At 37.3% G+C, this 26104-nt stretch overlaps 1 protein-coding gene across 7 annotated transcripts; it reads left to right on the forward strand.

The window, feature by feature from the left end:
- The first annotated feature begins 131 nt into the window (after positions 1-131).
- USP16 (ubiquitin specific peptidase 16) lies at positions 132-25932 on the forward strand. Of its 7 annotated transcripts, none has more exons than XM_038581290.1 (18): positions 133-287; positions 3312-3413; positions 5120-5298; positions 8168-8271; positions 9102-9205; positions 10073-10257; positions 10825-10920; positions 11504-11634; positions 11944-12031; positions 13064-13142; positions 14916-15007; positions 15357-15413; positions 16424-16600; positions 18476-19139; positions 20209-20303; positions 21569-21655; positions 25152-25308; positions 25400-25932. In XM_038581290.1, the coding sequence occupies exons 2-18, from the start codon at positions 3353-3355 to the stop codon at positions 25522-25524; spliced, it is 2481 nt and encodes an 826-aa protein (XP_038437218.1). In that variant the 5' UTR covers positions 133-287; positions 3312-3352; the 3' UTR covers positions 25525-25932. The 7 variants fall into 7 exon arrangements, with proteins under 7 accessions (XP_038437222.1, XP_038437223.1, XP_038437218.1 ...); XM_038581293.1 differs by having other exon boundaries at positions 10076-10257; XM_038581291.1 differs by lacking the exon at positions 133-287 and adding an exon at positions 530-669.
- The last annotated feature ends 172 nt before the right edge of the window (positions 25933-26104 follow it).

Below are 26104 nucleotides of genomic sequence, written 5' to 3' on the forward strand. Positions count from 1 at the left end.
AAAAAAGAGGGAGGGATACCGACCGCCCCCAGGCTCCTCCAGGCAGCTGCGTCTGAACTTCCGGAGGGAACCGCGCGCAGGCGCCAACGAAATAGCGTCGGCGCCGCAGGCCCCGGGGGCGGGGCTTAGCCACCTCCCATAATGCCGCGTACCGGAAGTTGTTGCTTTCTGGGGGTCAATCTGGCTTCTGCTCTGTCGCTCTCTCTCCGTCATCGGGAGGAAGACGGAGCTGGCTGCCCAGCCCGCGGGCCCATTAGGGGGTGCAGCTATGGGCGCTGTCGCCGTGGGTGAGTTCTGTTCCCACTGCCTCGCAGTCAGCGCTGGCACGATGTCCTGCGTCTCGAGAACCCGAATCTCCTGCCTTTAACCTCGTTCTCCTCCCGAAGGCTCCTCTTCCCAAAGCACGTTACCCGGCCTCGGCCCGGTACCGCGTTCTCATTGGCTTCATGTCCTGTCTGTTCCAGGAGCTGGCCAATGAGTTGTCGGTGCTGGCGCCCTGTTCGACCCCGGACCCCCAGGCTCCCCCGTGGGTGCGGAGCAGTTGGACGGGAAGGGGAGGTGTGGCAGGCAGCGCGCGGCCCGGAGCGCCCCGACACGTTGGGGTTGGGTTCCATGTGGGGGTTAGTAGGAGAAGCCGGGTCTGTCATCTCTCCGGTTCAGGGAACTAGGGTAGGTCACGGCTACGCCGAACTTGAAAGCCGCACTTCAGACCTGCTGACAAAACTTTTCCGAACGCTCTTCCTTTTTTTTTTTTTTTTTGAATGGGTTTCGAGCTGGCATGAGAAGGCTGGGAAGGGACGAGAACGGGTTAGTTACGCGAGCCGGCAAGACCAGCTTCGATTTAAATTTTGTGTGGAGTCCTGCAAAGAGTCACTTGGCCGAGAAGCTGACTCTCGTCTGTCGACTCATCTGAAAAACTTCACAGATTTATTGATGATGCTTTATAGCTGGTGGTGCTTGCCAGTCTCTTTTCTCGACTCCTTTGATGCCCTTTGCAGCCGCGAACGATGTATTGCAGCGCTTTCCGCAGCTCTGAAGCGAGCCCCTACCGTCCTCTCCCTGGAGTAGTTACAATCAGTCTTTCAAGTTTTTCTTTGGAGGCTGGGCTACTGCAGTCCTCAGACCAGATTTGCTAGTGGGGACGAATTCACTCGTTACCTTTTTGTTTTTCACCGGAACCTGTTTGCTTCATTCTTAGGGTATACCTACCTTTGTACCTTATAATCGTTTATTTTTTATTTTTTATTTTTTAATGTCTCAGGTAGTATTATGCTCTTTCTTTCTGTTTCAATGCAAGAAGTATTTCTTGAGAAGTATTTCTGTATGTACCGACGCTATGTTAGATAGATGCTTTTTGGCAATTCAGAAGTGATGCCTGAAACCGCCTCTTTCTCCTAAAACTTTAGATTCCAGATAGAGAAATAACAGGTGTCCAGATCCAAAATTTAAGATGTAGCCCATCGGATTAGGGAACAAAGTGAATAGTGCACATTTATAAAGGTTGGGGAAGTTCAGTTGAGAGGTTTATTTAAAATAGAACGGTTGCCTAAGGCTTCATTGAAATGGACATTTTGGAGAATTGGTAAGATTTGGATAGATGGAGGCAACCTTCCCAGCTAGAGATCACAGGCTTAAAGGTGTTTTTGGAGAGACTGGCTTGATGAGGATGCAAAGAGTGGTGGTCTTGGAACCGAAAGAGCTGGGTTTTAATTCCATCTCTGCCGCCCTGTAGTCTTCCATCACTTTTGTTTTTGAGTTTTGTTTTTTTTTTTTTTTTTTTTTCCTTTAGCAAAATTCTCCATTTAAAGGGTTATTGTGAAAATCAAGTAAGATAATGCTTATGAAAAGGCTTTGAAGATCAAAAGCAGTGTATAATTAGAATGGAACTTTAGTGGTTCTTTGCTGAGAAGTAATGAGAATCAGGATTACCAGAGCATTGAGGACACTTTGTAAAGGACCGTGAGTGCATAGCTCAGGAGCATGGATATGATGAGAATGGCATTATTAGAAGGAATATCTAGTACTGGAATGCAGCACAGATTAGAGGTAGTTGGATTGGACGCAAGAACTTGGGTACTATTTTTTTTCCCCTTAAAATCTGTAATTCTAGAGAAGATAAATTACATAACATGTTATTTTAGGGTGACAGAACTTACTTAAAATATACCCTAGTTTTATATATACCCATATCCTTTGTGTTTTTTGTTTGTTGTTAGTTAACTCATTTATTTTGTTAACTTGGAGCCTTGTTACATTTTAGATGATCCTTGGAAGGTTTAACAGTTGCTTGATGTGGTACTCCTTTTTCATATACATCTTTTTGAATTAACTTCACTTACACTAACCAATCAAGAGCTAAAAGAGGGATAATTCTAAAACCTTAGCCAGGACAGGATGACAGCTGAGTATCAGAATTAATTGGGAAGGGTTTTCAAAACCTGTCTCCCAGGTCCTACTTTCCACTTAGGTAATCAGAATTTTAATAAGCATCCCAGGTAAAGTAACTATTACAGTCATTTAGGTGATGTTGACACTGAGCTTTTGATGTGAAGTACAAGTTTTCCAAATCATTATTTAAAGGTAGGTAGATCTATATACTTTCAACAGTTTTCATGTTTTCTAGTTTTGAATTGTTGACTAAGGAGGAGAAGATTTGTTGTGCAGCTAGGTTTGTCATAGTCTTCCAAAAAGATTTTGGCAGTAATATAATAGTGTAAACAGTTGAGAATGCACTTGTAATAAATTCTCAGTTAGCTAATAACCCACAGGGAATACTGGTATGGAAAATGTGGAACAGTGGATCACTTTTTATATTTAGCTTTGGAATTTGTAAATTTTCTAACTCCATTTAGTAGATTATCTTCAGAATTTTTTGAAATTTTTCTTGGAGAAATTATCAATTTAATTTGCATAGACTGCAGAGCTAAGCAAGATAGCTTAGAAGGAAGGGACATTATCCTGTTTCAAAATGCCACCACCACTCCACATTTATGTAGTGAGAAGTTGAATTCCTAATAGTATAATGTGCTGAGACTTTTTAAGATCTGTGTAAGAAGAAAACGTTCTTTCCTAACTTTTACGTTCATTGCAAAACTACTGAGAATCAGTTTTCTAAGTTATGAAAAGCGAGGGGTAATACTATCCTATCTACTTCAGAGTTCTTACTGAAAACTGGATGAAAAATGTGAATAGTCTTTGTAAATTATAAAGTGTGATAGACATGTAAAATATGTGGCTTAGTTACTATTTCCTAGAGAAGTATAAAACATACTTTTTTTTTTTTGTCAAGCTAACTTTATCTTGTTTTCTAGATTGTTATTTTGTGTCAGTAAGTAATCCATAAAGTGCCAACATGGGAAAGAAACGGACAAAGGGAAAAACTGTTCCAATTGATGATTCTTCTGAATCTTTAGGTATATTTCACCAATTGAATCTTTAAAGCTCTGTTTATATCCCTAAATGGACATATATTTTAATATTACAAATGGGATCAAAATGTACATTATTGTTCTGCAATTTGCATTTTAACTTAATGTTTATATTTACATGTCATTTAATAATCTTGACAACGTTTTTAATGGCATGATACTCCATTGATTTAAAGGACCATGAGTGCACATTTCACAATTTACTTAGGTACTTCCCCATGGTTATAAATTTAGATAATCTGTAACTTTTCAGTGATATGATTGGAATGATAGTAAACAATTTTGTAGCTAAATCTCTTTGCACATCCAGTTATCCTTTTAGTACAGATTTTAGAAGTAGAATTGATGAATTAAATGGCATAAATATTTTCAAAGCTCTTTTGGTTCCATAGCCAAATGCCCTTCAAACATTTTTTACTAATGTACAGCCCCCCCTAGCAGTGAAATAAAGTACCTGTTTCCCTTAATGTTATCAACAGGGGCTAATATCATTTGTAAATATCTGTTGATTGTCTAGTTGAAATAAAAGAGTACTTCGTTTGTGTTTCTTTGACCACCTGCTGGGAATTAGTAGTTTTTTTTATATGATCTCATTTGCGTTTATCTTCTTGGGTGCAAGTTCATTGTACATAAGCTAAATGTGCCACTTGACTGGTTTCTGAACCTCTTGGGTCCCTGAAACAACTGAAGCATTTTAGAGTGACTTGTGAAGCCCTTTACTGATTTGGTTCCAATGGGATTTTTGGTCTCAGGTCCAGCTGCTTGTTTTTACATATGTGTGACTGCCAGTCTGAAGAGACAGTATGCACTGTGACATTTTATATCCCCATACCTTTGTTTGTGGGATATGACCTTTTCAGTTGTTCTTTAGTCCCTGAATTCATAGTTTAAAGTGTGAGCTTTGAGGTCAGGACGACCTGAGTCCAAATTCTGGCATAGCCACTTAGTAGTTCTGTAATCTTGGGCACTAAATGTTAGTTTTCTCATTTGTCATTAGGGATAGTCTTTCTTTTAGGGAGATGTGAGAATTAAATGAGGTCACATATGCAAAAATATTTAGCACAATGTCAGGCTCATATAGTACTTAATACTAGAAAATTTTATTAGTGTTAATACAACTGTACAGATGTTACCTACCCTAGGTAATCTTCATTGATTTTAGTCCTTCTTGTATTGCTATAGCACATTTTGGAGGTTCTTTGTTTTAACGTTTTGGAGATTCTTACATGTTTATTTATCTGCTTCTGCCAGAATACTACTCAAAGAGAGAAGCTGTGACTTGGTCTTTTTAATGTTCCCTGGCCCCCACCACAGTGCTAGGCCTACAGTAGTTGTATTGCTGACTGAATGAAGGACCTTCTTCATGAACTTTTAGCTTTTTAAGCTAAAGAGAATAATTAAATTAATATGATAAAGGCCTTAATTTAAGGGAAACAGTTAAATAAATTGAAGTGAATTTGGAATGGTGATGGTTATACATAGGACTTCAGAAAACCAAAATTTCAAATTTGTATATAATCTCTTTCTCACATAATCATAATATTCAAATATCATACAAATTTAAGATTTCAGATTAACAATTTGTGTATGTAGTAAATTAATTTTTGAAGTTCAAATGAGGAATAAGTTTTGAGTTTAACTGCAGAAAGTCATTTTTACCTTACACGCTTCTTTATTATTTGTTTTAATAGAACCTATGTGCAGACACATTAGAAAAGGACTGGAACAAGGTAATTTGAAAAGGGCTTTATTGAATGTGGAATGGAATATTTGCCAAGATTGTAAGACGGACAATAAAGTAAAAGATAAATCTGAAGAAGAAACGGAAGAAAACCCTTCAGTTTGGCTATGTCTTAAATGTGGCCATCAGGTATGCTTAGGTTTTGATCCATATGGGATTTTGTAAAACTCTTTGTGTTAATTTTAGAAGGTATTACGTAAAACCACAATTTGGATGAGTAGGCTACCAGCTGACTTAGGCCCTATTCCCTGGGGCACAGTTTTGGGGACCGAGGTGTGTATCGGTGGTTTACTGTGGGGTGTTCTCAGGTACTATCCCCAGGAAGAGAGGGCGGCAAGACTGAGCAGAGGGAGAAGTTGAAGTAAGAGGCAGTGCTAAAGGGCCTCAGCTGATCCCACAGTGAATTCTGGTCTTCAGAGATGTCCTGAACTAAGGCAAGGGGCCAGGCCTTTGTACTTGTGGATAGACTAAACACTGGGTATGGGATGCCCCTGGGAAGGGGGACTAACCGTGGGCAAGGCAGCTCTGTTCCACTGAGGATAATTCCTGGGGATGGAGACTGAGCTGTGAGCTGTCAGTAGGCCTCATTCGTGGCAGCTGGGGGAATGAGTACCTTGGTGTTGGGGGATGGAGGGTGTCTAGGCGGCAGAACAGCTCACAGGGATTGCCATGGTCATGAGGTCAGGCCTTTTTCCCTGTTATTGCTGGCAAGTTAAATTTGTATGTCAGACAACTGGGCTGCTAAGGCATTCCTGTCATGAAGCTTCAAGGTGAGGCAGAGAATTATTTTTTTCTAAATTGAAATTTTTTATTGAGATAATTGTAGATTCACATGCAGTATAAGAAATAATGCATAAATCATACCCACACCCCTACTGCCATCTCCCCTGCCAAATCCCTGGCAACCACTAATCTATTCCATATTCCTAAAATTTTATCACTTCAAAAAATTATATATAAATGGAATCATACAGTATACAGCATTTTTGGATTGGCTTTTTTCACTTAGCATAATCACCTGAAGAGTCATCTAAATTGTGTTTATCAGTAGTTCTTTTTTATTGCTTCGTAGTATTTCATGCTATAGGTGTACCACAGTTTGTTTATTCTTCTGTTAAAGGACATCTAGGCTGCTCCCATTCCACATTTGGTGATTACAAATAAAGCTGCTATGAACATTCGTGTTCATGTTTTTATGATTTCGTTTTTCTGGAAAAAATGTCCAAGAGTCCAATTACTAGGTCATACATTAGATGAATGTTTAGTTTTTAAGAAACCACCAAATTGTTTTCCAAAGTGTCCATGATGTTTTATATTCCTCCTTGCAGTATATGAGTGATCAACTTTCTCTGCATTCTTGCTAGCATTTAGTATTGTCACAGTGTTTTATTTTAACCATTCTGATGGAAATAGTGCTATCTCACTGTGGTCCGACAATTTAAACGTATTTGAGTGTTGGGGCCCCTGGGTGGCTCAGTTGGCTTAAAAAAATTGAATAATAGCAAAGATTTATTTTTTTTTAAGATTTTATTTATTTATGAGAAAGAGAGAGAGGAGGGGGGCAAAGACACAGGCAGAAGGAGAAGCAGGGTCCCTCCAAGGAGCCCGATGTGGGACTTGATCCCCACCCAGGCATTCCAAAGAACATATTTAGATTTTCACTGTCGTTCTTAACTATATATGGTGAGAATGAATACGTTTTGTTACTTTAGATTTTCCAGAATACACTTCCTATTACAAATTTTATTTTGCTATCTATCTAGTTCCTAAGGGTAAGACAGTTTCACTATTGTTCCCTTGGCACTGCTAAGCAAGTGATTCTCAACTGCTATCTTAAGACAGGTCATCTCATTCTTATGTTTCAAATGATCTCAAATGATGTTAAATTTTTTTTTTCAAAATTAATATTTATTTTAGAGTGAAATGTTGAATGGGATAAATCAGATCAGTAGTGTTGATATCACAGGTAAAGGTTAGAAGCTGTTGATAAACATTTCCCCTTTGACATATAGTTTTAGCTATCACAGAAACAGGACCGCTTCCGTAGTGCAATCCAAGGGAGTTGATGGCCTGATTCAGATAGATACATAGTGAGGGTATATTTTACAGCAGAGATTTAACCAGCAAAAGGCAGAGAATCTGGTCCTGTTCTTTTATGAATAAGCCTAAACATCTAATAAGTGAAAATCTCCCATTTATTTGTTCCATTAATGCTTACTGACCTCCTTCCACTTGGTAAATTTTTTGGTAATAGAAAGATTAATTTTGTTTTTGTGTCTTCAGGATTTATAGTCCAGGGGAGGAAGGCTATAAACAGTAACAACTTTAATATGAAGTAGAAAATAGGAATGCCACTAGGAATTTATCCCATATTTTGTAGGAGTTAGCTTACAGTAAGAATACAGTGTTTCTTCATCTCGGGGGGGATGACCAAAGGCTTGTGAGAGGTAGTGGCCTTTGAGCTAGATCCTGAAGACTGGGTGGGATTTGATAATAGGACAATATGAGAATTAACCCTGGAAAGATAGGGTGAGGTCAGATGGTATCAGGTTTGTTACTTAGAAGTTTAAAAGCAATTCATAATTTTTAAGTTGAGTGTGTGAGTGGAAATTTGTTTTAGATACCATTAAACTCAAAAAGATATGTATGTGAAGAAAGAAGTTGAAGTCAGAAAAATACTTCAGAAGCTGTTAAGTGGTTTGTGCTAGACCTAGTGAATGGCTACATTAGCATGATTTAGTTGGGACTGGAAAGGACAAGTTGGAGAGGAAGAGTACTTTGAGTGCATGGTTCCTGAATACCTTCTTTGCTAGATATTCTCAGTTGCCTATTCATGTTTAGGTTTTCATAAAATCGGGACCCTCTTTAGAGTCCACCATGTTATTTTCAAAATTGTAAGAATGACAGAATTTCTCAGGTCCCTTGCTTGTGCATTATGGATTATGAATTCTCTTGGTGAACTTTCATAGCTTCGAGGTTTATGATTATTATTCTCTAGGGCTGTGGCAGAGATTCTCAGGAGCAGCATGCCTTGAAGCACTATATGACACCAAGATCTGAACCTCATTGTCTGGTTCTCAGTTTGGACAACTGGAGTGTATGGTAAGTTTAATAACTCTTATGCCTGTCAGTTGACTGGTAAGTATTTGAAATATTGGAGAATGGAGGGGTTTAAGGAGGAAGAAGGTTTACATTTTTGTAGGATTTGTTTAAATACATCACTTTCAGAAGGCTAGAGAATTTGAGAACCTTTCAACTTAGTATTATTGTATGCACATAGAAAGTGTAGCATCTAGAAGACAGATGAGTCTTCACCCTTCTGTTTTTCTTGCTTTTGATATAAATGGCATGCGGTGCATTATAAATGGCATGTGGTGGGTTATTTTAAATGGCATGTGGTGGGTTATTTAAAAATTGGGACACTGAGAACCAATTTCAGATGAACTGAGAATATAGTAAGATTTTTGCAGTGAATTTGCATGAGAATAAATGTCAGGCTGGTACATATATTTCTTATAACATCATCAAAACACATTTTCATATCTTTAAAAAATATCTACAGAGCAGCATTCAGTGAACATCATCTGTCTATTGTAAAACGTCTTAATTTTGACGATATAGGCCTGTACTTTGAAATATGTGTAGGAAAGACTTCGACTTTCAGATTGTAAATAGCCATTTCAGTAAAGTATTTGGGGTTTTTATATGTATTTATTTATATGTAACCACAGTTCTGACTAAATTTACTATAATAGTAAACCAGAGTTAACATGGATAGTCTGTCTTCTTCAAGAAAACACAGATTTTTATTTTCAGTTTCTTTAACAGAATAATTTGGTGGCTATTCACTTTGGGTTCCAGGAATTATAATTCATCTCCTCTTTTGGTTGTCAGTTTGTCACTTTTCTTCTCTGTGGTCTTTTGGGAAACAGGTGTTACCTATGTGATGATGAGGTCCAGTATTGTAGTTCAAACAGATTGGGTCAGGTGGTTGATTATGTTAGAAAACAAGCTGGCATTACAACTCCAAAATCAGGTAAAATCATTTGTTTATGTATTCTGTAATATTAATTTATGTATCTATTTAGATAAATTTACTTACCGCTGAGCATTATATATAACTGAATAACATTAATTATAGTTGATTTCAAACTATGAAACTATTTTTGGTTAGGAATATAAAAACAATGGAACTATAGATTGTTATAATATGATATAGAAGGGAATCTGAGAAACAGTCTAGTCAAATGTGATGATGAGTCTGGAGTAAGTAATGACCAGGATGCCCTTTCTGTAGGGGGTTTGAGATGGTCCTGCCTTGTACTGAATTTGTTTTGTTACATTTGTGTTTGGATGATGTAAAAGTGAAGGCTAGCTATTTCTCAGCTTTTTTTCATGCATAATTAAGTTAATTGGATTGGCATACATCATCTGCTTTAAGCTTGTTTTGATTTTTACGGTCACAGAAGTATCTGCACAGCTGGAATTGTTTGTTTTTAACTTCAGGATTCATTTTTCACCCATTCATTTAAAAATTTATTTCAGGTCCACATTCTTTACTTGATTACTTTATACTCTAATTTCATAAAGTAGGATGTGCTCATTTGTAAAACAAATGAACAAACAAAAAACTTTTATGCAATAAAAAAGGTTTATACCAAACACACACGGTTTGGTTTCATTTGTCAAACTAATGCTTACATCACTTTTGAGTGTTTTTATTGGTTTTTCTCTTGTGATGATAATTATATCTGTTAGAAAACATTTAAAATGAAATAGCTGGGGATAATGATGTTAGATAAAAATTCACAAAGTCTAATACTCTGTCCCAACTATAACTTTGCATTTGTTATAGTTGTATTACACATTTTGCTAAGTCTTTGTTTTCTTCCCTTTTTTAAAGCAGCAAAAGATGGTAATGTTGAACTTGAAAATAAAAAATTAGAAAAGGAGAGCAAAAATGAACAAGAGCGAGAGAAAAAGGAAAACATGACTAAAGAAATTCCTTCCACGAATTCTGCTTCCCAAATAACTGTGAAAGGACTCAGTAATTTGGGAAATACATGTTTCTTCAATGCAGTTATGCAGGTGCCAATGTTAATTTTGTTTCCCTCTTCAAAAATTCTTTTCCCTCACATTATAGGATGTTTTTGCATACTTTTTACTTTTAGTATTAAGTTTTTTCCCCCAAGTAATTCATTTCTGGGTTTTTGAAGAATACTTAAGGAAGTGTTGACTTTGCATGACAGTAAATCACTGTGCTGAGCACTGGGGTCTATTGGAGTTAAAAACCAACACAGCACCTGCCTTCAAGCAACTTGCACTGCGGTGGGGGAAGCACAGGGTAACCTAGTATAGAAACAAATACCTAGTTACAAGTGCTGGTGGTGGTAAGGTAGCTACTTAATGTTGCATAGTAGGCAGTGCTGTTTTGAGGAAGCTTTGAACCGAAGTACTTAGGGGCCAAATAAAGTGGGGAGTTACAGTTTTGTTTCCTAAGGTGGATACAATGAAAACTGCAGTATTGATAGTGATTTTCTGTTTTGATAGAATAGAGACTTAAGAAATACTTGAATTATTTAAATATTTGAGTGACAAAATAGAGTTGTTTTGCTTTTAAATAATTTTCCTTTTATTTTCCATGCTGTATTCCAGAATTTGTCACAAACACCGGTGCTGAGAGAACTGCTAAAAGAAGTAAAAATGTCTGGAACAATTGTAAAAATTGAACCACCTGATTTGGCACTCACTGTATGTACTTTTTTCTTTACAGTCAGTAATTTTCCTCTCTGAATATCCACATCCTAAATTATTTTAAAAAATTGTCATTTTTCACCATTTTTATTTGTTTGCTTTTGTTTTAGGCTACTGAGATAAAATTTTCAGGCTAATAGATTAAGCCTTTAGATTTATTTGCTATGTGTATGCCATGTTCTGCTGTGCTCTAGTGTTAGGTGTTCTTCCTGGGAAAGCTGTTGATAGGTGTGGAGCCTCAGGCAGGCATTATTATTTTTAACAGCTTTTAGGGTGACTTAAATGATGTGTAGCAAAGTGAATTTTATCCTATCCATGTTTATTACTCACATTTTGCTCTGGCTTTTTAAATTCTTAGTTGGTCTGCTCCTGATGTTCTAAAATGAAAACAGTAGAACTGAATTCTTCATAAATAGTCAATGACCAGAAGCTTTCTACATCTTTTGATGTGCATTTTGAGGTTTTAAATGGGACAGTTCTATCCAGAACATTGACACTAACAAGTTGACTAGCTACATTTTGGTAACATGAATGATTCTAAAATTTGACTGAAGAAAGTAATTTTTATTCCCATATTCAGGAACCCTTAGAAATAAACCTTGAGCCTCCAGGCCCTCTTACTTTAGCCATGAGCCAGTTTCTTAATGAGATGCAAGAGACCAAAAAGGGAATCGTGACACCTAAAGAACTCTTTTCTCAGGTCTGTAAAAAGTGAGTATCTGCTTTGATTATGTTTTCAGTGCATCAGTAAGATGCTGAGAAATAATATGAAAAACTCAATAGCATTAGAGTCAACTCAGTACATGTATTACAGCATGGTTTATTGCATCTGGATTAAAAAACATGAAAATGTCATGTGCAAATTAAATCTGCCAAGGGTCTTGTCGAACTGAATGGAAATTTTGAGAAACTAGAACCACTCTGAGATTTGGGATATGATCCTAAGATCTTATAAAAATAGTTTCATATTTTAGTAGACTCATTGTTTTCCTTTCTCTCTTTTCTTCTTTTTCTCTATAGAGCAGTACGGTTTAAAGGCTATCAGCAGCAGGACAGCCAGGAGCTGCTTCGCTATTTATTGGACGGAATGAGAGCAGAAGAACAACAAGTTAGCAGAGTTTGACCAGTATAATTTATTATCCCACCTTCATTAACTTGTCTGCCATTTGACATCTTAAGGGTTATTAAAACAATGAAAACTAGTTATTGAGGCCATTGGATTTAAACATTTTTTCTATACCAGTGTTTTCAACTGGTATATTTTAGTCAGTAGAATGAATAAAGAGGATTAGAAATGGTTCTCCTTTTCATGATGCTCTGTTTTCCTTGCTGGTTAGAGTATTATTGTTCTTTAGGAGTTCTCTTCTATTGTACCGGCCTATGCCAGGAGAGTTCTGGAGTATTGGAAAATGTTTCTCCTAAAGCAGTTCCCAGTTGCAGTGCATTCTTGGCTCTTACTCTGAGTGTGATTTAACACAGTTGCTTGAGTCTGGGAAGTATGTTCGTTTCTAAGAGTCAGGGTACATAGTTATGTTTGTAAATGGCCAGATATAAAGTAAGGTATTTGATGTTGAGTATAATTAATAATAGTACTACTAGTAATAATATTTATTTTGCTCTTATTTTATGTGAAGCACTGTTCTCAGAATCTCATGTGAATTACCTTACTTGGTCCCCACAGTCTTTCTCTGAAGTGGATGCTGTTAATCATTATCTTGTTCCAGACCATGAAGCTAGGGTGGAAATAAGTTGAGGACCTGGTTCAGGGTCACCCAGTAATGATGGTGTTTGGCTTTGAGCACCGGAGTCCCCTTTAGCTCTCATTTAAACGGTCTGATTCAAGGACATGATGTTTCAGTGGTCTTTCTGAGGAGGTGTGCATGTGCTGAAAAGCTTTGGTTTGAATAGATTTAAAATCTTGAAGTAAGACAGTGCCCATGTTCAGGGATTAGTGATTGTTTTGTAATTCTTTTTAGCTCCTTGAATTAATTTTGGAAATGTGATTTTTAGAAATTTTATTCAGTAAGTTTGGGGAGCTAATTCTTGATCACCTTTTTGACTTGGTTACATATTTTCTAAGGAAAATAACTAAAACTTTAAAAATTTAATAGTGTATATATATCCATTTTATTACTTTTAGAGAGTGAGTAAAGGAATTCTTAAAGCATTTGGTAATTCTACTGAAAAATTGGATGAAGAACTAAAAAATAAAGTTAAAGGTAATGTCTGACTTTTTGAACTAACACACTATAGTTGAATTCTTCTGTATCTTAGGACGAGATTGCTGGCACATGTTATTTCAAATTCACAGTTATTAACATAATTTTTCTTTATCATCATTGATTTTAAAAAGGTATTCAGTACTCCAGAGGTGAATATTTTAGAAAAATTTAACTTTTGGTGTATTTTTATGCAGTGTTATAGTGAAATTTATAAAGATAGAGCTAAAATGACATCATGATTTTATTTTACAAAAGCTTACACCGTTGGCCCTTGAACAATGCATAAGTTAGGGGCACCAGTCTCTTCCTGCATCATTCTCGCACACTCAGAAATCTACTTTTATAACTTTTCACTCTCCCAAAACTTAACTACTAATAGCTCACTTTTGACTGGGAGCCTTACTGATAATCTAAACAGTAAAGTAACATTAATTTTGTTTGTGATATGTATTATGTACAGTATTCTCACAATAAAGTTAAATTAGAGGAAAGAAAATGTTATTTAGAAAATCATGAGGAAGTGAAAATACATTTTCAGTACTGTGCCATAATTATTGAAAGGAATCACGTATAGGTGGACCCACACAGTTCAAACCTGTGTTGTTCAAAGGTCAACTGTATTTCTAATTAGCAGTGATATGTCAGTTATAGTTGTCTATGTGAGTTTTCAGTAGCTGGTTTGTTAATCATGGAGCCAACTTCATTATTACTGTTGTGTGGCATTTGAAGATTTTAGGACAGGTTAGTCCAACAGAACTTTCTGTGATAGTAGAACTCTTGCATATTTATGCTGTCTGATACAGTAGCCACTAGCCACACGTGGCCATTTAGCCCTTGAAATGTGACGGAGATGACTGAGGTACTAAATTTTTATCTTTATTTAATTTTAATTTAAATCATTACAAGTGACTAGTGGCTACTGTATTGTAAAGTGCAGGTTTTTTTTGTATGTTTTTTGTGGGGCTTGAACTCATGGCCCCGAGATCAAGAATCAGATGCTCTATTAACTGAGCCAGCCGGATTCTTGTGAAGCATAGTTTAGAATCAATATGTAGCACCTGTGTGCCTCCTTCGTGCCCTTTAGGGCCAGACTAGTAACAGAGAGAATCCTGCCCTGCTGGCGCTGTCATTAAATATGTTTCTCTATAAATGGACACGCTTGCCATTTGAATAAGGCTCTTCTACATTTCATGTATTTAGAAAATTGGGTGACCAGGTAGTAAAATTGTCACCTTATACTAAACGTACCAAGATTATTTCTGGGAACAGAAAAATTAAAAGGAAGATTTTGTCTGAAACATTTTCCTGATTTTTGTTTTTGTTTTTTTGGTTTTGAATGAAGTTCAGTCTTAAGAGCTTAAAAGCAAGTACATTCTCTCTTGAGTTCTTTGCTAAATATTATTAGAGTGGTAGATCTAGAAGTGATCTAGACTACCATCCAGGTTGGCCCCATCTGTTCATCTTACTAGCATGGGTATTGATATATAGAAAGTCTCACTGACTTGCATAGTTATTTTCTACTGATTAGATCTATGATAAGAACTTTTTCTTTTTCATGAGACATGATTGTGTTAAATCATGTTATGCTCAAAAGTAGAGTAGATGTTGCCGATTATAGCATAAAAATAAAATGGTAATTATGAACAGAGAAAACTTGTGGGATAGGAAATAAAAAATAAAATTTTAGGGTTAGATGGGGAAGTAAATAGTTTTAACTTATTCAAATAATTATATAAGGGTAATTGATAAATTTTCTTTTCCCTTTTTTAGATTATGAAAAGAAAAAATCTGTACCAAGTTTTGTGGACCGCATCTTCGGTGGTGAACTAACTAGTACAATCATGTGTGATGAATGCAGAACTGTAAGTTGATGTACTATGGACTCCATTTTTTCATTAATATTAATAGAGTATAGTTAATCAGTTGTATCTTTCAAAAACAAATGCGTAGGTTCATAAGGATTCTTTGTTGGACTGCCCAAATCTGCATAGTTCTTTCCTGGGACTGTGAACACTTCTTATACCTGAAAGAAGTTAGTTTAACATTTTAATTTATTTCTCCTAACCCAAAGCCCTCAACACTGTGTAATTTATCATTTTCCTTAGAATGTAATTTAAAATGTAACAACCCCTCCCCCTCCATGATCTTATTCTATAATGTCTAAAATGAATCTTTTCCTTCCTTTTTACGTTTTCTTTTTGGTTGGTTAAGGTCTCCTTGGTTCATGAATCTTTCCTTGATTTGTCTCTACCGGTTTTAGATGATCAGGTAAGACTTAAGAATTTATTTATTTATATTTTATATTATTAAATATAAATATTTAATATAAATATTATATTTAAATATATAAATATTATTTATTTTTATATTTATATTTTGTAAATAAAAATCTATTTATAGATTTTTTCCCCCCCTCTGTGTTAGATTTTATGAGGGAAGCCTTGTCACTTTTTCCAAGTTTGTACATTAGGCCTTGGAGGAGTTTTTTAAAATGTATTTGAGATAGAAGAATTTTAAAGGTTTGAATAAAAATTGGGGTAAATGCTTTTTTATTTTAAAAGAAGGTAGATGGTGTGTTTAGAATTCTTTATAGATGATTAGCTTGATTGGTTAGCATATTGGGGAAATGTCTTTTTCATATTAAAAGTTACTATTTTTTTTTCATTATTTAAGACTAAAAACAAATCCTTTACAGTCTTCAGTTCATACATGCTCTGTATCTCAGTTTTAAGTCATATTAATTCAGTTCCAATCAAGTAGTGGTTGGAAAAAGAGAACCTGTTATGAATATTGGATAAATCATTATTCAACTTCATATGAATTCGGGGTCCCTTTAATCAGTATTACTTAGTGACTAAAGTCTTACCAAATTTATTTTGTCTTTCTCTAAAACTCATTTATGTGGAAAGAAGGAAAAGGATAAAAAGGAATGTCTGTAGTGGGACAAGTAAATCACCGATAAACAGAAACTGCTTTTAGAAAGTGGCATAATTATTGTGGGATGCAGCACGTATCTGATAAAATGCATGGTATTCCTTTCTATTTTGCTGGCATGTGAAGTTGCCTTTTTTACTGTTTTGTTTGTTGGCTTGTTTTCTCAGTATTTGAAGATTGCTTTCTAGATTCTTTGGAGATGAAAGAGTTTTGTCCTGGATATATTTTCAAACATTGTGGAAAGTAAATCCAGTGTGAAATAGGAGTAGAAAAATATTTAGGTAACATGAAATCTCTTCACCAAACAGTAGTTGTAAAATTTTATTTTTGGCCCGTATTTTAAGAACGGTAAGAAGAGTATAAATGAAAAAAATTTGAAAAAGACAATGGAGGATGAAGATAAAGAGAGCGAGGAGGAGAAAGATAATGACAGTTACATGAAAGAAAGGAGTGACATTCCTTCAGGAACAAGTAAGCACTTACAGAAAAAAGCAAAGAAGCAAGCCAAAAAGCAAGCCAAGGTGGGTAACTAGGAAGAAAACTATGATTTTTATAAATTTATATTTGCAACTATTGAATCTGAAGTCTGAATGATAGAAAAGGTTGTGCGTTTTTTTTAACCCTGCATTACTTTTGAGAACTTTTTTTTTAAGAGAGTGAGAGTAGGGGTGGGGTAGGGGAAGGGGTGGAAGGAGAGGGAGAGAGAGAATCCCAAGCAGGCTCCACACCCCGCCCAGCACTGACCCCACGCAGGACCCAGTCCCCACAACCCCGAGATCCCCACCCGAGCCGAAATCAAGAGTCGGACACTCAACCGACTGAGCCTTGCAGGCACCCCTACTTGTGAGAACTTTTTAAGAGTTTTAGTTCATTTTTAACAATTTTTTGAGTTCTTAATACATTGACTTTCAAAAACTTAAAAATATATAAAGACACAGTATGAAAGTCCTCCACCACCCCTATCCTTTTTATAACAGATAACCCCTTTCATTAGTGTCCTGTGTGTTCTTCTGGAGTTTGTTTTGGAAAATACGATAAAATACAAATATGTAGTCTTGTTTTTCCCCCCTCATTTTTAAAATATTGTACACACTGTTCTGGACTCTGTGTTTTGTTTCTACTGATTCAGATTCTTGGAGATTTCTCCATTTCAGGACACAAAGATTCCATTGTTTTAAACAGCTGTATAGCATTCTGCTTTATAGATGTACTGTAGTTCATGTCACCGTTTCTCTATTGATTTAGGTTGTTTGTAGTCTTTAACTGTATAACAGCCAGTGCCGCAGTGAATCATCCTATACCCTTGTCATCAGTAGGGCACAGTTTGAAAAGAGGGATGGCGTTTGTAGTTTTGATCAATGTTACCTAATTGCCCTCCACAAAGGCTGTATCAATTTATATTCCCACCAGCAACAATGAGACTTGCTGTTTCTCTTTATCCTTGACAGACGTGTGTTATCAAATTTCTGGATTTCTGGTTTCAAAGATGGAAAATATTTTCTCAGTGCAGTTTTATTTTCCATTTATTTTAATATAAGTAAAGTATATTTTTATATTTGAGCCATCTGTGTTCCCTCTTCTTTGCAGTATTTGCTTATATCCTTTCTCTGTTTTCCTTTCATGTTACAACTGTTTGTAGCTGAAGCACATTGGAAAATGTTTGTGTCCTGTCTGTGTCCTTTGGCCTCCTGGTATTACAGATTAGCCTCACGGAGACTGTTGTTTTACCATACATCTTTAGGCATTCCAGTGACAGGGAGTGTCAGTGAAATGCCTTTTTCCCTACTTTACTTGGGAGTAGGCTGCAAATGGCAAATAAAATCATTTTAGGAGGGAAGTCCTTTATTGTCCTCTGTTCATGAGACTTCCTTGCTTCCTCCTAATTGGGGGCCATTTGTTTCCTGGGATGTTTTCCTCCATCCTGCCCAAAGCAGTCCTGTACTTGTGCATCTTTGTTTTCAGTTTCTTTTTTCTTCCTTCAGTTAAACCATGACCCAATAATCATGACTCACATGGACACATCCCTTCCTGCTGTTTGTGTAGTCACACTCCCCACGTGGTTTACTACTTGGCTGTTTGGGCTTGACAGTGTCTTTCTAGGCTCCTACTCTGTCTAGGTCACTTCACTTAGAACACCGACCATGTCTTGCACATTTTTATTTGCCCTGTGTGACAGTATTTTGACAATTGGTGATGGTTTATTCCTGCCTTCAGTTAAAGAACTTTCTTCATAATTTATTTCATCCCTGATAATAAAGGAACTTTTATTTTCAGAATTTGGGAGTGCACTCTTCCTTATAAACTTATGTTTGATTGATAATCAAGAAAACCTGATGTGGTATATGTATGCTCCCCCTCCCCCCCATTTTTTATAATGTTGTATGCTTTTTGCACAGAACCAACGAAGGCAACAAAAAATTCAAGGAAAAGTTCTTCATTTAAATGATATCTGCACCATTGACCATCCTGAAGATAATGAATGTGAGGTTGAAATGTCACTTCAGGGAGAAGTGGATGTTAAATCTAACCATATCTCAGAAGAGGAAATTACACATAAGGAATATTGTGTTAACCAGAAAGATTTGAATGGCCAAGAAAAAATGATAGAAAGTGTAATTGACAATCAAAAATCCACAGAGGAAGTAGATATGGACAATGTCAACATGGATAATGATCTGGAGGTTTTGGAATCTTCTCCCACTGAATGTACTAGGAATTTAAACGGTGCCTATCTGACAGAAGGGAGCAGTGGAGAAGTGGACATTTCCAGTGGTTTCAGGAACCTTAACTTGAATGCTGCTCTTCAACCTGATGAAATAAATATAGAGATTCTGAATGAGAGTCATTCTCCTGGGACCAAGGTGTATGAAGTTGTAAACGAAGATCCAGAAACTGCTTTCTGTACTCTTGCAAACAGGGAAGCTTTCCATACTGATGAGTGTTCCATCCAACATTGTTTATATCAGTTCACCCGAAATGAGAAACTTCGAGATGCAAATAAACTGCTTTGTGAAGTGTGCACGCGGAGACAGTATAGTGGACCAAAGGCAAACATAAAAGGTACTTACGTTCTCTCACTGAAAGTGAAATTAGTGTTCAGGGGCACATTTTGGGCGGCGTAGGTAGAAAACTGCTATTTTAATTGTATCAGGATTCGGATGGCATCAAGTAAGTTCCTCCCCTGTGTAAATATTTTAACAGAAGGTTGGACAAACAGATTGAAGTGGCCAATACCTTGTGGTGGCCGAACAGCAGATAGAGTGGGACAGTTTGCTCTCCAGTACCTTTCTCTGTGGGTAAATCATCCCACTGGGTTGTTATTGCAACAGGTCTTTAACAGATAATGGCTATTTCTTTGTATCCTCAGTTTCCGGTCAGCATTTGTGATGATCCTCCTCTCCCTTGCATGCAGGAAGCTACACTGCATCTCATCAGTGCACTCCTGTGGCATGCCCAGTGCAAGGTGCTGGGAGGACAGTGCTCTCTCCTAGTCTCATCAAATATAGAACAGAAAAATATTGATAATTCCCTTTCCTCTCTCCCCCTCCCCCCCTTTTTGAGCTTGGGTAAGTGGGTTAAGGAGGGATTATGGTTTCCTAAGGATTCTTACTAGAATCACTGAAACTTTTTAAGGTCTAGCTTTTTATTTGCACGTCAACATAAGAAAATATTTGTGTTGATTTTATAGCATTTGTATTTGCTTTAGAGCAGACATAGGTAAACTGTTGTCCACAGTCAGGTTCTTGTATGGTGTCTTGAAATGTTTTTTATTGATGAACATTTGGAAATGATTTGGTGGTAGAAAATACTAACTTTGAGTCCCAATTAATTAAATGGTATCTCTCCAAAAATAATTCCGGTCTTCTCTTCAATAGAGTAGTTGTACTCAGTTATGGCTGTATTTTGAATTACATCAGTAAAAATGTGTGGGAATTTGTGGAAATCTTTAGTGATACCTACAAAATGTCCTTGATTTTGCCTCTTGGTCCACAGAGCCCAAAATATTTATTATCTGGTCCTTTCCAGAAAGTTTAGAGATAATTGTGTTAGATGTTTAAAATTATTTTATAGCAAATGTGAATGCTTTAGAAGTTGAAGATGATTTTCACACTAAAATTTCTTTCTTTAGGTGAAAGGAAACGTGTTTATACCAATGCCAAAAAGCAGATGCTAATTTCTCTTGCTCCTCCTGTTCTTACTCTTCATTTAAAGAGATTTCAGCAGGTACCCCTTTGTTACCTCAAATTTATTTTAAATATGTAACACTTGCTTTATTTATTATTGTCCCACCATATTACTGTGTTTCTTTGGTTTTCTGTTATTTCTTTATTCTAGCTTTAAAAAAGTAGGGAAGTAAGAAATATATACCTGTGCATGATGAAAGCTTAGTTGAAGATGCCTGTCAAGGTGGAGGAGAAATATAGGCACGATTTTTCTTCAGTTTTACTAAAACTCATGTTGTTCTTTTGAGTAAAATTAGCATCTTACTCTAAGCTTTTTTTCAGGTTAGAAAATAATAAATCCAGTTTACTAGCTGTATTTCACACCTAAGAAAATTAGTAGTATTTTTCTGTTTTGTCTGTAGTACCTTATTTTTACTGACCCTTGATAAAAAGACATTGATAACTCAGATTTTTGTCATTTTGGTGACCCTGTCTTTTCTGGAAGACTTGCTGTAAGCAGTACAAGTTTTAAATTCAACTCCAAATTTCCAAAGTACTTTTAGAATGTTTTCCCTCCCATGGTTGGTGTATGGGTTTGACTAATTGGGTGGATCTCTGTGAACCAAGCACTAAGCTTGTTTAGAGAAGGAGGCTGAGAGTATGTGCTCCATGGAAAAGCATTCTGCTGTTGCTGAGTTTTAAGCACTCAAAACCTCTGATCTAATCTGGCTTTTCTGGGTGGCTAGAGCAGAAACACAGAATTTTCTCATGGGAACAGCTTGCTCCCCCACCCTTTTTTTTTAAAGTAGGCTCCATACCCAGTGTGGTGCCCAACGTTGGGGCTTGAGCCCCTAACCCCTGAGATCAAGACTTGAGCTGAGATCAAGAGTCAGACACTTGACCAGCTGAACCAGATTTCTGGAAGCAGATTTTGTTGTTTTTTTTTTAAATTTATTCATGAGAGAGACAGAAAGAGAGGCAGAGACACAGGCAGAGGGAGGAAAAACAGGGTCCATGCAGGGAGCCCCATGCAGGGAGCCTGATGCAGGACTCAATTCTGGGACTCTGGGGTCACACCCTGAGCCAAAGACGCGAACTGCTAAGCCACCCAGGCATCCACGAAAGCAGATTTCTTAACGTGTTGGTGTGTGTGTGTTGTGTGCACTTAGCAGAAATTATTTAGTAGTCAGAAAGAAGAGTCTCCTGAGAAGATTGAACTAGGGTTGGCTATTGGTGTTCATTTGTGCATTGGTGTGGGACTACAGTTTACTTAATGTATATAGCTTTCCCAGGAAAACAACTCAGTCTGTTATCTCTCTTTTTTAGGCTGGTTTTAACCTACGTAAAGTTAACAAACACATAAAATTTCCGGAAATCTTAGATTTGGCTCCTTTTTGTACCCTTAAGTGTAAGGTAAGTGAGAGTGGTCTTTTTGGGAAAATCTTTCCAAAGGGAAATCATACTTTATTTACCAGATACTCCCAATAGTAACTCACTTAAGTAAGAAGTTGATAAGAATGACTGAGTAGAGTGGGTCTTTGATCTTTGTACCATTATAATATCGAGATCTGGGATGAATCATTTTGGTGTTTTTTTTTTTTTTTTTTTTGGATGAATCATTTTGAACATTAGATTTCAGTTCAGTGATTTTTTTTTCAATCTATATTATTATGGCAGACATTGTCTTGGAAGCCAAAGGTATAAAACTAAAGATCAGCAGATATATTAATTTCAGTTTAATATCATTGAATATAGTATAGACAGAGGAGGGTGGTATGCACTTAACCCAGTATGTTGGTGGTTCAGAGAAGGCTCTGTGAAGTAGATCACACCTTAACCACTACCTAAAGAAGTAAGAGTTAGTGTGATGGATCAAGAGGAAAAAAAGTTTTCCAGGCAGAGGAAACAGAACAACTAGAGCAAAGATGTATAAAATGATGTGATGAGGACTAGCAGTATAAGCAGTTGTAGAGCTTACAGTAGTACAAAGCCTAGAGAACACTGGGAGGTGAAACCAGAGAAGGGAGATGGGAATGAGGTTTGGAGGATTATCATGCTGAGGAACTTGGGCTTTATTAGGTATGCAGTAGGGTGCCACTGAAGGGTTTAAAGCAGTGGGGTGACATAGCCAGATGTGTATATTACACAGGTTACTTGCTGAAGCATGGAGGCTGGATTTTAGAGGAAAAGACTAGAGAGAAAGCTGCTCTTGTCCTCAACAGACGGGAGGCTGTTGAATTAATTTAGTCAGTGGTGAGGGCTTCACCTAGGGGAAGAAAAGGGCGAGATTGAAAGAATATTTCAGGAGATAAAATTAACCAGACTCATGATTGGATTGGCTCTGTAAGATGAGGAAGAGGCCTTGAAATGGATGGTTACGGGTGGCACAAAAAGAGGTGTTGAGCATGATTCCTGAGGCCTGGCTTGAGTGACGAGGCAGCTGGGTAGATAGGAGTACCATTAGCTGAGTAGGAAATACAGGAAGAAGAGCAGGTTGGGAGGTGGAGAAAGGATAATGACTTTGGTTTCGGGTACATTGAGTTTCTTTTATTTTTGAAATACTCAAGGGGCTTTGGAAAACATTTGGATGTCCATGTCTGAGGCATAGGGCAGAGGGGTTAGGTTCGGAGATAAAGATTTGGAAATCAATACATAGGTTGTGGTTAAAACTGAGGATAATCTATCCTGTGTAGAGCATGGAGAAAGAGAAGAGGTGCTTAATGGCAACTCTGGTGAGCATCTGAATGTAAGAGGCATATGTAGAAGAGGAGGACATTACCAATGATCTCAATGTATCTCCATGTTGCAGAATTTGGACAGAGAAGCTATAGTATTGTATTATATTCTGATTTCAAATGCTTCAGTGTAAACCTGAATAGCTTACTTTATGTGCAGAATTTGAAATGATAGAAATTCTCCTGTCCTCCCTCCCGATTTAAAAATTTAAAATTCTCCGCAAAAGGTATTTCAGAGCTGGTGGGTAGGGTGAATTGTAATTTCAGATTGTCACCATGGGGCAGGGCCACTTTTGCTGGTAAACAGAAATACTTTTTGTTGGATTAGTTCAAACACAAGGTTGTTAGGAATCCATTGTTTGCCTAAAATGACATTGCCTCGTGTTCAAGTTTCAAGGAGAGGACTAGGTGGCCTCAGTGTATCATAGAAAAAGAATTTGAAAGTATTTGTGGATTAGATGGTATAGAGGTCATGGTAAATTTTTAAAGAAGCGTTGGTGACTTCAATGAATTGAGAAATGAACGAGAATATTGGAAATAAAGCATGCAGATATATCAGAGGCTTTGTTGAAAAGTAGTGGATCAATGATTTTTTTTTTTTTTTTTTTTTTAAGTCTGGGAGACTTAAGAAGGTTGGTAGGCTAAGAGAAAATCTACAAATTGAAGATACAGAAAAGAGAGTTAATTGAGTAAGATCCTGGAGGCCAGAAGAGCTTAGCAACACTACATTGGAGTATTGTCTCTGAACAAAAGGGAGAGATACTTCATCTTCCCAAGAATGGGCAATTTAGACTTGGGTAGATTATATCTCCGTTTTCCTGAAGTGGGAGGTGAGGTCAACTGCAGAGAATAGTAAAGGGCTGGGGTATCCACGGAGGCTAAAGCAGTGGTTAAGTGTGGGCCTGTTTCTGTGAAGGAAATCCACGGAACTAGGGAGCTAACTAAAGAAGTTACCATATCAGAGTGATGGGGGGATCCCAATGAGTCCTCCGTGAATTTACCCATGTGCAGGCTGTGTCATTTTGCTTCCTAGCAGTGGCAGCTGTCTTTGGGGATGGGAAGGGTTTGCTGTAGATTTGAGTAGGGTTTTCTCATCACTCAGTATGCTTGCCAGCTGCTGGTGGGTGAGAGATTGTAGGACTGACACATGTGGTCCGAGTTCTGCGGCTTTAATGTGCAGTGTCACGTGAGCAGTGGTAGGTCTGGGGGGGTGGGGGAGGGGCTGTGCTCACACTACCATTCCACTGCCATTAGGAGAAGTGAAGACACAGACTTGGTCAGGAAATGAGGCCAGAGAAAATGAGGACTGGAGGATCCAGTTAGGTTGGAGGGAGGAGACAGGTGAGATGAGAAGTGGAAGAATGGGACCATTGTGGACTGAGGCTAGAAAAGTAGGAAGACTTGTAGCCATAGTTCCGAGTGAGGACCCATCACAGTAGAGTGCTGGGTGTGGCAGCTAAAATGGGCTGGCGGCAGACGTCCTGGGAAGTATATTGAATACTGAATTCCCTGAGGAAGCCGACCGACCGGATTTGAGGTAAAACATGAAGTTCTTCAGTGACTAGGGGGCCACAGATTTGAAGAGAGGCCAGAACTGTGGAAGGACAATGTTGCCCCATTCAGAATTTTTTACAAGAGAACTTAAGTGGAAGTCGTCTGAATGTGGCCCCCAGCTCGGAGAACGTTTTTCCCTGTTACCAATCTATTGTATAGCATATGGGATCTTAATTAAAAGAATAAGCAGCCTCCACGGTTTAGACAGGGAAAGTGAACATTTGAGAAGCCGCACGTCTAGGGGACACGTGTAAGGGGTGGTTTCAACACAACTTGAACACTATCCTCTTGCTCTTAAGAAGGCTTACTGTCTGGGCAGGAACTGGAATGATGGAGCCGTTGAGGTATTTTGCCATTATCACAACCCAGGACTCCTGTGGAAACTGGCAAGTTCAGTTATTTAAGTATCTGAGCAGGTGGCCTCTGGCTTCTGATTTAGCAGAGAATGGTGACACTCACTACTCAGGCTGGGTAAATGTAGAGAAAATAGTAGTTGAGGTCAGGCTTAATGATTTCTACATTCTCCAAGTAAAGGTTAGAAACCCTCCACATAAATTGATCTTGCCACAGGCATCTATAAATGGGACTAGAACTAACTTGAATTCTGTTTACTTTGAAAGAATGTTGCTGAGGAAAATACAAGGGTACTGTATTCGTTATACGGAGTCGTTGAACACAGTGGTACCATGAGGTCAGGGCATTATACTGCCTATGCCAAGGCAAGAGCTGCAAATAGTCATCTTTCTAATCTTGTTCTCCATGGTGATATTCCACAAGGTAAGAGGTCTTGGAAAATTCTAGAATTCAGATTATGGCAAAACCAAAAAATAATGAAACTTGAATCTTTCCATTTATATTTTCTCGACAGATTTTGAAATGCAGTCAACCAAAGGGCAGTGGTTCCACATCAGTGATACACATGTGCAAGCTGTGCCTACAACTAAAGTACTGAACTCACAAGCGTACCTCCTATTTTATGAGAGAGTATTATAATAGTTTCAAAAAGTGATCTCTCCAGAAACAAGTCTATGGCTTTTTAAATGGCTGTAATTAATGATAATAAAGAAGTAAAGACTAACTGTAAAATCATGTTCACTTAAAATTAAACACATCCCAGAAGAAATCATGTTTGTTAAAATATCGAAGGGAAAAATACCTAAAAATTTACAATGGTTTTGTATTGTCATAGTGGTTTTTATTCTTGCTTCCAGTTTCTGCAAAGGATTTGAATTCCTTAAGTGCTCTGTGCTTAAATATGTCTGGGTGGTGGGTTGTAACATTAATAAACTGACTTACCCCCAAAATTTGTTTTATTACTTGGAAAATTTTAAGTTGTGTGCTTAACCCTAGCAGGTAACATTTAAAAAATGTTTCAGACTGCCTAATTAAACTTCAAATGTATTTTTAAAAGTGTTGATTATGTAAGCATAGACATTTGATACTGGCAATAGTATAAAATTGGAAGAAATAACCTGTATCTACAATTCTGATGTCATACAGTGTACCTAAGCTGGGGTGTAGGCCTAACTGCATTTGTTCTATGCAACTGTTAACTGACCCAAGGTAGACACTC

This window comes from Canis lupus, chromosome 31, assembly GCF_011100685.1.
Source record: "Canis lupus familiaris isolate Mischka breed German Shepherd chromosome 31, alternate assembly UU_Cfam_GSD_1.0, whole genome shotgun sequence".
Classification (NCBI taxonomy): domain Eukaryota; kingdom Metazoa; phylum Chordata; class Mammalia; order Carnivora; family Canidae; genus Canis; species Canis lupus.

Bases quoted from the DNA above. Each gene is read 5' to 3' on its own strand.
- USP16 (XM_038581290.1), top strand. From the start codon at position 3,353: ATGGGAAAGAAACGGACAAAGGGAAAAACTGTTCCAATTGATGATTCT. The intron at 16,601-18,475 runs GTGGGTAACTAG...CTTTTTGCACAG, and splicing joins AAGCCAAAAAGCAAGCCAAG to AACCAACGAAGGCAACAAAA. The intron at 20,304-21,568 runs GTACCCCTTTGT...TCTCTTTTTTAG, and splicing joins ATTTAAAGAGATTTCAGCAG to GCTGGTTTTAACCTACGTAA.